The sequence below is a fragment of the Leptonychotes weddellii genome, chromosome 3 (assembly GCF_054177405.1).
Source record: "Leptonychotes weddellii isolate Sample4059 chromosome 3, ASM5417740v2, whole genome shotgun sequence".
Classification (NCBI taxonomy): domain Eukaryota; kingdom Metazoa; phylum Chordata; class Mammalia; order Carnivora; family Phocidae; genus Leptonychotes; species Leptonychotes weddellii.
In genome coordinates this window covers 42,616,973-42,629,412 of record NC_138371.1, presented here as the reverse complement: position 1 = coordinate 42,629,412, position 12,440 = coordinate 42,616,973, and the positions used below count along the sequence as shown (strand labels likewise).

Below are 12,440 nucleotides of genomic sequence, written 5' to 3'. Positions count from 1 at the left end.
GAAAACCATGTTAATGAGTAAAATATTGTATGCACGTTTTGGAATTTCCTTCCCATTAATTTAAAACATCACTTGTTGATTGGTTAAATCAAGAAATTGGAGTTGACTCTCCCTCCCAAAAAAAGGAAGTAAATTTCCAGTAAAATTCAAAATATAAGTTAACTATATTAATGATGACCTCCCAAACAAGAAAAGTAATCTAACCATAATATATTTAAATTATTAGATTTAATAATATATATTAAATTCCATTGCCATTATTCACACAAAATACCAGTTTCTGTAATGTACCATGTATACTGACACAAAAATTGACCTAAAAGTTGAAAATTCAATTAAAAAAGCCTATAATATTTGACAGTTTCTAAAACAAATACAGATGGATTTACATAATGATTTTGGCTCTCTTCTCACTACATGACTTCGTTTTAATATGTCTACTAATTTTGTAAAGTTGAGTTTCAGATTTTCACAAATCTCTGCTCTATATATTTTACAAAGTCAAGATAAGTTCATTATATTTCAAATTATTTTAAACATTCAATTTATTTTAAATGTTATGTCATCTATATTTCGTATATTTTATCAGCACATGACATAAACATGCACATGGCACTGCATTCACCAATGACAACTTGTAAATTAAAAAATATTTTACATGTACTTACTTGAAATAAAAGAATATGCCAAGCGAGATAAGCAGTGAAGCAATAGATAATCCATGTCCAATTATAGTCAGGTAGAACAAATTCAGTGCAGTCTACAATTTGTGTGGATAAAAAAACAAGTAAGGCTCATATCAGTAATATAATCCTCCATGTGTATAAGCTCAAATCAATAGAATAAATTGTATTTTTAAAAATATGTGCTCTGATAGCCTTACCATTTAGCTTGCATTAGATATTTGTTACATCTGGAATGAAGAGTATATGCAAATTTATCAAGTGACATCAAAATTTATAAATTATATGCCCTTTTTATTTAAGAAATTAGAAGTCAGGGCGCCTGGGTGGCTCAGTCGGTTAAGCAACTGCCTTCAGCTCAGGTCATGATCCTGGAGTCCAGGGATCAAGTCCTGCATCAGGCTCCCTGCTCTGCAGGGAGCCTGCTTCTCCCTCTGACCCTCCCCCCTCTCATGTGCTCTCTCACTCTCTCTCATTCTCTCTCTCAAATAAATAAATAAAATCTTAAAAAAAAAAGAAATTAGCAGTCATATGATAGGAAGGAATAATTTTATTGATCTAGGTTGTGTAATATATGAAATTAGCATTTTATATTTTGAAAGATATTGACAATTTTCACTCTATCACTTTGTGCACATTAACTCAAATGCTATGTAATTATTTTTGTGTGTTTTCTTTAGGTAAGGCTTTCTTTCCTACTGGGTTTTTCTTTTTCCTTTGACAATTTGAAACTCTAAGACAAATCTCAATATAGTAATTATAGGAGCCTCTGATCTGCTTTGATTTTTTTATTTTTCTGTATTCCATCTATTTGTAATTTACCATTTTATTGTGTATTTTTATAATTCTCTTTAAACCCTTCTCTGAATAAGCAAAGAATACATGATTTATAATTATAATGATAGCTGACAGTTATCAAGTGCTTATTTTATGCCTATAGTTTTCTAAGGTTTTTTCTTGTATTAAGTCAATCCTTATGAAAACCTTGAGGGTGGGTTCATTGTTATCTTCATTTTATACAGAGAGGGGTTATAGCTTGCCTGAGGGCATCTAGCTGGTAAATGAGCAGGAAGTGGAAGTCAGATTTCAGGACTCAGTTTCAATCACTGACAAACTTCCTCTGTGTTCCCCCATGTGCAAATATATGCAGGTACTTTCTATAAAAGCTTAATTGTTGTGACAAACTGTGACTAACCTTGACTTTAACGTATGGTGCTAAAAGTGGGAATGTGAGCGAGAATAACCTAGCATCCAGTTGGAAGGACAGCCTTCTGTTGAGGGACAGAGAGAGCTGTTTAAACCCTGCTGGGCTTCCCTTGTTTACTTGAGCACAATTCCTGAACTTATTTCTCAAAATTCCAGTACCAGTAAAATGTTCCCTTTTCTTATACTTTTAAAGTATGTTTTCTCTGGGAAATCTGAAACTCCAATACTGACACATTGACTTGTAAATACAGTATTATCTAACAGGATTGCTTCCTCAACGTCATGACAGAATGAATGATTGTTTCCACAAAGATTTTTCTCCGTTGTTTTTCTCAAAGTATATTATGAAAAGACTTTACAATAGAATAGAACACAAAGCAAATTTTCTCCAATACTGTATCAGCAACTGACTTTTTAAACAGTATCAATTACATTTCCGTTTATATGTATTCCATACCTTCACTTTCTCCTGTGTGTTAACATTACACTGGGTATAATTTGTCCATGTTCGGTTGCTTTCTGGATGTCTAAACCAGTTTCCATCTTGGTCACAGATCTTTGTAACTTTTTCTTTAAAATTAAAAAGGAAAAGGAAAGAAGAAAATGGTAATTTAGTTAACTTAGGGTTTATTTAATATCAAGCAGATCTGTATATACATTTCTGCTTTTACCTGATGGGTCGAAGTCCTGAAAGTAATCAGGGCAATGCTGTATTGACTCGGTTCCAGCGGCAACATCATTCCAGCATAACCACCCATCCCAGGTTCTGTTGCAGTAAACGCCTGAAGGGGAGAGTAAAGATCAGTGATTACTAGTCCCTCTAGTTATACCTGAAGATGTAAAGTCTTACTGGTGGGTTCATACTGACGTGAAATACAGACCACCGACTGAAAATGAAGACATCTTATAAAAGCTATAGCTATTACTTAAATTTTTCACCAAGTAATTATTGGAATAACTGCAAAATTCAATTTAGAAATATCTATAAGAGTATATTTAAAAGTTTAACTTTAATTTCAATTCTCAAAGGTAGCCATTCATTCAATAAATTAAATGGTCTTTGCTGGTTGTCCTTAACCATAAAGGTGGTAGTTACTTAGTGTCCCTACACTTAAAATTTTAAAAAAATATGGGAATATAGAAAATGTGTTATCTTAGAAATTGTGTTCTTAGGGCAAGGTGTTAGTATTTTCTGGAAAAAAAATGGACACTCCAACATTTCCCATTTCACTACATTGACCCTAACAGATATTTAAACCCCTCTACCAAATTCTAGCTCTTACTTGCCTTCCTTTACTTTTCAAATGAAGTAGAGTGTTTAACATTCTCACAGTTTCCTTTTACCAACCTGAAGAGAAAGTACCTCTTACATGAAAAAATATGTTTTTTTAAAGGCATAGAGAAATAAAATGACCAGTGTTCCAATGTTGTAACAGTCTATAATCAAAGAAAATAATTTTCCACCTTGTCAGGCAAGCTCTCATAGATAGAAGCCCGACTGTTGTATGAGATGTTTATTATTTATAACAGATTTGTGCCACAATCTCAGAATCAATCTAACCTTCAGGGGAGTAGGAAAATTCTGGCCTGAAAGTATAAATAATTCTCATTAAAAAAAGAACTCAGATCATCTCAGTTTTTTCCTCCTGTGATTTTTCAAACACTTATTTAAATAGTCTGCATTCATATATTACTAAATAAAATGTATTTTGTGGCCTATCAGAGAAAGCATCTCAAACAAGTCCTTATCACTGGTCCAAAAGATTCTATCTAATTAATGACAACACTGGCAGTATGATAGATTAGAAGGTCAGAAACTTTCAACTGTGTTGTATGGCATTTGAGCGAGACAGGAATAGGTATTCCATTAAAGAGTTTCTATGGTCAAAAGATTTGCGGGGTGCCTGGGTGGCTCAGTCGTTAAGCGTCTGCCTTCAGCTCAGGTCATGATCCCAGGGTCCTGGGATCGAGCCCCCCATCGGGCTCCCTGCTCAGCGGGAAGCCTGCTTCTCCCTCTCCCACTCCCCCTGCTTGTGTTCCCTCTCTCACTGTGTCTCTCTCTGTCAAATAAATAAATGACATCTTTAAAAAAAAAAAAATGACCAGGGCGCCTGGGTGGCTCAGTTGGTTAAGCGTCTGCCTTCAGCTCAGGTGATGATCCCAGGGTCCTAGGATCGAGCCCCCATCAGGCTCCCTGCTCGGCGGGAAGCCTGCTTCTCCCTCTCCCAGTCCCCCTGCTTGTGTTCCCTCTCTCGCTGTGTCTCTCTCTGTCAAATAAATAAAATCTTAAAAAAAAAAATGAGGGAAGCACAAAGTTAAAATAACGACAGTTCTTTATTGCAAGACTTTCTAGAGTATTTAAATTACAAAGTCTGTTATGAAGCTTCAACAGGAAGATTGATTATGCAGTGATTCTAAAATTATTTTATCACAAAATTATCTCATAAAGATATTCCTGTTGTTTGACAATTAGATTTGAAGCCTATTTTTACATATATCTACATGATCTGGAAGGGGTTAATTCAATCATTTTAAGCTCATAACATTAGATTTTAATGGAATAAAGTGAGAAGCCAGATGGATTAACACAGAATTTGTATACAATTCATGTACTTGATAATTTAGACCCTATTGACATAATATCAGATAGTTTGTCATTGTCTGTATATTTCAAAGAGATTTTTAACTGAATAAATTCCTCATAATAAAAATGTTTGGATAGATACATCTAAATACTTCTCAAAAGATAAGCAAATTATATTGTTCAGTAGATTCTTCCTTAAGAAGAATTGTTCATTAAGATTCTAAAAGTTGCCCAGCGTGGGAAGATCACTTTTTTCCTCACAAGCAAGTTCATTTTGTCCGTTATAAATATTAATAATACCCTACTTTTAGCATTTTGTTTATATAAGAAGCATTATATATTATACCATCCAATATTTTTCCAAAAAATTTAGGATCTTTCTTTCCACTGATAATTTAGAAATATCAAAAGTCTTTACATTTTGCTATGTTTTGTTGTGAGTTTTGCATTTTCTATTTTGAAGATATACCCTGTCTTTAGTGTTGCCAGATAAAATACAGGGCCTGGTTTTGGTTTTGATTTTTGATTTTGTTTTTGTTAAATCTGGCAACTCTAATTGTGCTACTCATCTGTGTATCTTCAGAATCAAGGCAGACATCTGGCATTTAGCAGTCCCTCAGTAATGTTACGAAAATATCTAAAGAATATCTTAATAGAAACAGAAGCACTTAGACTTCATTAGCATTGCTACTAAATGTATTATGCAAAGCACATTATACAAAAAAATTATAATTTTATTGTGCAAACTCCTATCAAGCAGCTTGTGAAAAAAAGAAATACAAATTACATAAACTGAAGATCAACAGCCACCAATTTAATTCAAGACACACATTTGATATTTTAAATATCTTTGTACCATAAAAAATGTTACTAAAAATATTCCTGTTACACATACTTTTATTAGAATTTTTTAAAAGAAGCAAGATAAGTTATGTCATAAAATGCTCAAATATAGTTAAGAATGCACACGTGTCAGGAAAGCTAACAACTAACCCATTTTTAGTAATGGACCTAAGGAACCCATAAATGATGTAGTGGAGTAGTTTTCTTTTAAAAATATATCAAATGCATTTAAAATTAAAAAGTCATGTTTACCTTCTGTTTGTTGAATAGGGTCTTGCATAATTTTTTGGTAACATTCATATTGAGCCGTCATAATTTTATTTCTAGTATAGACACCCAACTGACTTAAGCCTTCAATGTTCTCTTCTGATTCTGCTATGTCAAGAATCTAAGGGATTAAAAAAAAAACAACTTCAGAATTGTGAGAATGTCTGTCAGAGGCAGTCTGTCCCGGTGGGAAACAGTCACTGCAATGATATGCTACATGGTCATCTGGCTCGGGGGGGGAATCCCTGAGCTGAAGTGTTTGCCAATTTTCATAGTTTAAATATCCCCACCATGTTTAATTTCAACTGCCCCCAAACAGCTGCCAATAGCAGCTCTGGGAAGTGTAGTCTGTAGACAGTTCTCAGAAGCCTGTGGGAGCTGGCTCTAGGACATGCGTTCTGGAATACAAACAGGCAGGATATTTAATCCTCTGCTTTCTTATTGTAAAATGGGGTAAAATAGTATCGAGATAACAGAGGGGAAGTATCTGACGCATGGCAAATATTCAAAATTGTCATCATTTTTATCATCATATTTTGATAATCACAATATTGAGAATATTCATTTATGGTGTGGGTAAATGGAATTTTCATTGAACACACATCAATAAATGTTTTTGAACAAGCTATATATTTATGATCTTCCAGTTTAGTAGCACTATTTTAAGCTTTACTTCAGTTTTAATATCTACATGACTTTTTGTTTCTGTTTTTGTAACATGAAGCCTGTATAACCTCTCTTCAACCTTATTTCTTCTTCACTTCTCCATTATTTCTATTATTTTCCATAAGCAGTAATTTTCTACTTTTATTTTGTCCCCTTATTCTTTTTTTAAAATTTAAATTCAATTAGCCAACATATAAGTACATCTTTAGTTTTGATGTAGTGTTCATTGATTCATTAGTTGCATATAGCACCCAGTGCTCATCATATCACATGCCCTCCTTAATGACCATCACCCAGTTGCCCTATCTCCCCGATCCACCTCCCCTCCACCAACCCTCAGTTTTTTTCCCAAAGTCAAAAGTCTCTCATGGTTTGTCTCCCTCTCTGATTTCTTCCCATTCAGTTTTCCCTCCCTTCCTCTATGATCCTCTGTGCTATTTCTTATATTCCATATATGAGTGAAACCATATGATAATTGTCTTTCTCTGATTGACTTATTTCACTTAGCATAATACCCTCGCGTTCCATCCCCATTGATGTAAATGGTGGGTATTCATCCTTTCTGATGGCTGAGTAACATTCCATTGTATATATGAACCATATCTTCTTTATCCATTCTTCTTTTGAAGGACATCTTGGCTCCTTCTACAGTTTGGCTATTGTGGACATTGCTGCTATGAACATTGGGGTGCAGGTGCCCCTTCTTTTCACTACATCTGTATCTTTGGGGTGAATGCCCAGTAGTGCAGTTGCTTGGTCGTAGGGTAGCTATATTTTTAACTTCTTTAGGAACCTCCATACTGTTTTCCAGAGTGGCTTTACCAGTTCGCATTCCCACCAACAGTGTAAGAGGGTTCCTCTTTCTCCACATCCTCGCCAACATTTGTTATTTCCTGTCTTGTTCATTTTAGCCATTCTAACTGTTATAAGGTGGTATCTCATTGTGGTTTTGATTTGTATTTCCCTTGTCCCCTTATTCTTGATTCTCTGTTCTCTAGCCCAAATTTGTATTTAATAAAGTCTAAATAGTAATATTCCCTCAGTGTGTGGCACCACTCAATTTCACTATAGCCTGCCCACCATTTAACATTTACCCTCTCTCTCATTCTTTGATTAGTTTTAATTCCCTAATAAAGATTTATAAAGCAGTTGTGCTGCAATAAATGTAAATTTACAGCATCAACAAAATTAGTATTTTTCTCCTGTTCTCAGGAAGTTTATAGAATTGCATAAAACCAATATCATTTTTATTCTTAAAAACTCAGATTTGCTGGGCGCCTGGGTGGCTCAGTTGGTTAAGCGACTGCCTTCGGCTCAGGTCATGATCCTGGAGTCCCTGGATCGAGTCCCGCATCTGGCTCCCTGCTCTGCAGGGAGTCTGCTTCTCCCTCTGACCCTCCTCCCTCTCATGCTCTCTGTCTCTCATTCTCTCTCTCTCAAATAAATAAAGTCTTTAAAAAAAAAAATTAAAAAAAAAAAACAACTCAGATTTGCACACTGAGTGAATTCAAGAAAAATGGTCACAATCCTTAAATTACAATAATCAGATTGGTAATCTGATACAGAATTACCTGCAGGCAACCAAAGTTGGCAGGTGCAGCTCATTGGCACACTCAGTGGAGGAAGCGAGCTGTAGAAACAGGAGTCCTGCTTCTTGAATTCTAGTCTATTTACCTAAGATAACATCTAAGAAGTTCAGGATTTGGACTGCTCCTAGACTGGAGAATGTTTTCAAATACAAATGCTGATGGGAATGTAGTCTTGCTTTTTTTCCATTTAGGTTTTCTATATTTTTCTTGAGTTTCTTTGTTTGAATCTTTTTATGGGGTTTGCTTGAAAACACCACAGGAAAATTATTTGCTGGCACAGAATTAGATGAGATTACATCTCTGTTTCTAATACATATAATGAGATAAGAGTACCATCACTCTTGTCATGTGGGACAGAGAAAAATGTGAACAAGATATATCTGTAAATAAAGATAACATGATATGTATAAGGAATATGACCCCTCCAGTACAGCAATAGGCTTGTACTCATCCTTAGTCTACCCTCCACCTCCAGCCTCACATTCCCCGCAGATGCATGCAGGGGCATGCACGAGTGCACACACTCACAGACACACCTGCCCCAAGCTTAGTATCAATGCCTGTCAGAAAACAGACACTTAATACTTATTTGAATGAATGGATAAGGAAATTAATTTAAAACAGTGCTTGGTTTCAATTAATACAAACCAATCAGTTGGCAGAATGAGCGAAAAACCAACAGGTTGGAATCTGCTTTTTAAATAGATCTAACTCAGGGCGCCTGGGTGGCTCAGTTGGTTAAATAGATCTAACTCAGAATCAACAGGTCTGGCTGAAAATATTTTATCTACTAGGTATGACTACAGTATAGAGCCATTTCATTTTTCTTTCAAACTCTGATAATTACCTTTCTCTGGTGTCTTTTACATTTTATCATTGACCTTCCTCACTTTGCCATCCCATGCCCACTGCCACTGCGTCACCATCCTATAGTGCCTCCCATTGAATAAAACCTGAAAGTGTACACTGAAAGGTAATAAAATATTGCTTTGTTGATTAAAAATGTACTTAATTTATGCATCAAATAACTATATGTCATTCTGTTGTTATTAACCCTTATTAATTATAGGTTTATTGGAAGTTAAAACAAATAATCATAAATAGGGAGTTTTATTAGAGGAATTTATGCTTACCATAAAAAAAGGCAAGATTGGCAGTAAATACAGGATACACTTTTTCTCCATCATTGAACCCAAAATGAAATATGCTATACAATATAAATCAAACTGCAGAGAAAATGAAATAAACATAAGTAATCAATATTTATGAAATAAGATGGTACTCAATGGTAAATTTTTTAAAACTATACAATAATTTTGCTTTAAGGATTTGATTAATAGTTTTACATATTGCAAATGTTAAGAACATTGGATGCTTGGGTGGTTCAGTCAGTTAAGCATCTGCCTTTGGCTCAGGTCTCAGGTCATGATCCCAGGGTCCTGGGATCCAGCCTCTCAGCGGGTGTCTGCTTCTCCCTCTCCCTTTGCCCCTCCCCCTGCTTGTGCTCTCTCTCTCTCTCAAATAAATAAATAAAATCTTAAAAAAAAATCTTAAGAGCATTATGGCTGAAAGTACTAAAGAGCCTAAATACATGTTAGTCTTACAAACAGGAAAGCTTCTTACATATATTTTTTTAAATAATAAGAAAACATCTTGCTTTCTTTGCCTTTACCAAAATTGGAATAAAATGATTAAAGTATCAAAATAAAGAGCTTCACAAGAACATACAAGCACAAATTTTGATAGTGTATTTTCCTATAAAGCTCACCTTTATTTCCTATAAACTTGAATCTCATTTTTAATTTTCTGACTCTTCAATAATTTAAGGGGGAAAATTGTTCTCGGGCCAATTTCTTGAGAGTCAACAACCATATGTCATAAAAATTGCCTTATAATTTAATAGAAATTCATCATTTAATCAGGAAATAAGAGATTCCCTAAGTCATCTGTTATTAAAATAAGGTTACAGGAAATGGACAATACCACATAAAGTATTTCTGTTAAATATTTCTGAAGGTAGATACAATTCTGAGCTAATTAAAATGGCCTCTAAAACAATGTCCCTAACTTCTTAATTCTTAGAGACAAACATTGCTGGACTGGCTTACTCACTATAAGGCCCATGAGCAACCTACTCTGACAGTATTTTTATGAGATATAAATTATCATGGTATAGTCATAATGTATTTATTTAACTGAATGTGTAAGAAGTATTTTTCAAGGCAAGGGAGATTTTAGAAATCCGATCAATAGATATTTGCCAGAAAACTATGAACTTAGATTTAACTTTGTTAAGAAAGTTGTCATGATTTTTATTATAGTGCCAATATTAGGGCCAAAGAATTATAAAAGCCATTTCCACATATTATACTTATTATTTTTATTATCACATGCAATGAGAGCACACCAATTTCTAGAACATAGAATCTATATCATTGCTTGCCCTCACCAATGACTCACCCAGACACAGCTTTTCTTTTTAACTGTAGCAATCTTCCAAATAATGTTTTCTCTTCTATCAGCTATACTGAGTTTTTATTATTAGTTGATCTAAAAAAATATATAACCAAAAAATCAGGAGGCATTGTATTAATTTTAGATATTAAAAAACATGTAACAGAATGAAAACAATGAATCAGAGTTTTTGTAATTTAGTAATTAATGCATTGATATTTTAGTTTTTATTACATTTTACCATGAGAAAATCTAATTTTCCAATACTTACATACACAATTGTCTCCAGACTCAAATCACATTTTCCCTTGGATCATATTGGATGTTGTCTTGAAGAATTTCTTAAATCCAAGGGTCATGACCTGAAATATTGATTGAGGTAATAATTTAATGTTATTTCAATGAGCCAACAAAATTTCCATGGTAAATTGAAATTTTCAAAGAAAATACCACTATTAAAATATTTTTATTAAGCTATTCCAATCTTTAAAATCTCTTTTGCTTACAATATACTTGAATTTTTTCACAAATATTTGTTGTTTTCCATTATTTGGAGAAACTTAAATTAATTTCCATTCATCCAAGTAGTAGTTAAGATATTGAAATTTTAAACTACAGTTTAATTTTCCTTTGAATGACTTTCTTTAATAACGTCTTGGAGTGTGTTAATAGTCTTAGTTACATATATCCATTCTCAGAGCCAGAAACCATATCTGATTGATCCATGTATCTTTGGTGACTGGCAGTTAACTTACATTGGCTGTATAAATGAATGAGTAAATGAATGAAAAAAATAAACCAATAAACTACTTTAGGATTTTAAACTTACAATCAAGAAAAAATAATCATAACTATTAAATAACTGCCCTTTCTTCTATTTTGAAGGCTTTGATAGTGTTGGAATCTATACTATACTGACAATGAAAATTGGAAAAGAAAAGTTCTTATACCAGCAATTTTACTTTCTTAAAAAAATAATGTCCTGAAAAATATTTATTTTTCAAGTTTTGTGTTGTTTGGGTATTGAATAAACAATAGTTTACTGACTTTGGAAGTCTTTATAAAGGTTAAGCCAAACTTAAAGAATTGGTAGTTCACATTTCTCTGTATAAATACACAAATAAGAATGTAAAGAAATATTATTCTATTTGGAAATCAGATAGGTTTTTTTTTATGAAACAATGCTTTGATGATTTACACATGAGTCAGGATTAAACTAACTATAATATGTACCTGGGCTCAAAAACTGAAGGGAAAAGTCCTTCAAAAACATGTCTGGAGTTTTACCAAACCCAGTATATTTGAAAAACATTTCACCCAACACTAGCAGTTATTTGTGTTGCTTATCTAATCAGAGGCTTTAAAATCAGAGTTCCAAAAAGTATGTTAGTGAAATACCTTTTAGTGTTTACTAGATTATCCTGGCACTTGTAATTTAAGAAGACTTTATCCATTTCACGAAATATTTACCAATGCAAATAATTCCACTTTTATAACTTCCTTCTTTACCCTATTCCTTAGTGATCTGGAAAATGTGTTACTAGTAACAAGGTTGTTTTTTGCACTGTGTAAACTTGTAGCACTCCCAATCAAGGGGCGGGTCTATAGCCCTGGTTTTATCAAGGATGCAGCAGCAAGTTTGGGTGGCAGTTTTTCAAACACGTGGTGGACACCTGTTCTCTCCATGAAGTCTAACAATGACCATTTCAGGTGGTGATCTAAGTCATTTGAGTCATCGACCTGGAAAAGGACCTATCAAATTTTCTTGCCAGCAGACATGTGTGGTGAGTGGTAGGTAGGTAGGAATCGCCACTTTCACCGAATGTTCTCAAGTTCAATAATGGAGGGCTCATGACTGGGCATGTAGATAACACCACTGAAGACATATCTGAAGGTCACTTTAGACTGACTTGGTAGATGTAATGGCATGATTGTTATCAGAGGTAGGTTTAAGTGTATTCCTCAGTTTAGCTCAGTGGTTCTTTGCATGCTCCCTCTAATATGTTCATTCAGCAAGTGGTTCTCTTTTCTATATTTAGCTTATTCCAAATTTATCTTTGCTAAAATACATTTGATATTAACTGACTAAAGCTGTTAGGCAAATCATTGTAAATCTGTTTCAGATCTTGTTAAATTATTTACTGACAA

At 33.8% G+C, this 12,440-nt stretch overlaps 1 protein-coding gene across 3 annotated transcripts in view; it reads right to left on the bottom strand.

Moving 5' to 3' along the window:
* Window positions 1-12,440, bottom strand: part of CALCRL (calcitonin receptor like receptor) — a 101,455-nt gene that overhangs the window by 35,061 nt on the left and 53,954 nt on the right. For all 3 annotated transcript variants that reach the window (XM_081813996.1, XM_081813995.1, XM_081813997.1), the window contains 7 exons: window positions 10,564-10,654; window positions 10,299-10,388; window positions 8,972-9,064; window positions 5,569-5,704; window positions 2,561-2,671; window positions 2,347-2,459; window positions 669-760 (listed from right to left, as the gene is read on the bottom strand). In XM_081813996.1, coding sequence (XP_081670122.1) covers window positions 669-760; window positions 2,347-2,459; window positions 2,561-2,671; window positions 5,569-5,704; window positions 8,972-9,025 — 506 coding nt within the window. In that variant the 5' untranslated portion in view covers window positions 9,026-9,064; window positions 10,299-10,388; window positions 10,564-10,654. The remainder of the gene's footprint in view (window positions 1-668; window positions 761-2,346; window positions 2,460-2,560; window positions 2,672-5,568; window positions 5,705-8,971; window positions 9,065-10,298; window positions 10,389-10,563; window positions 10,655-12,440) is intronic.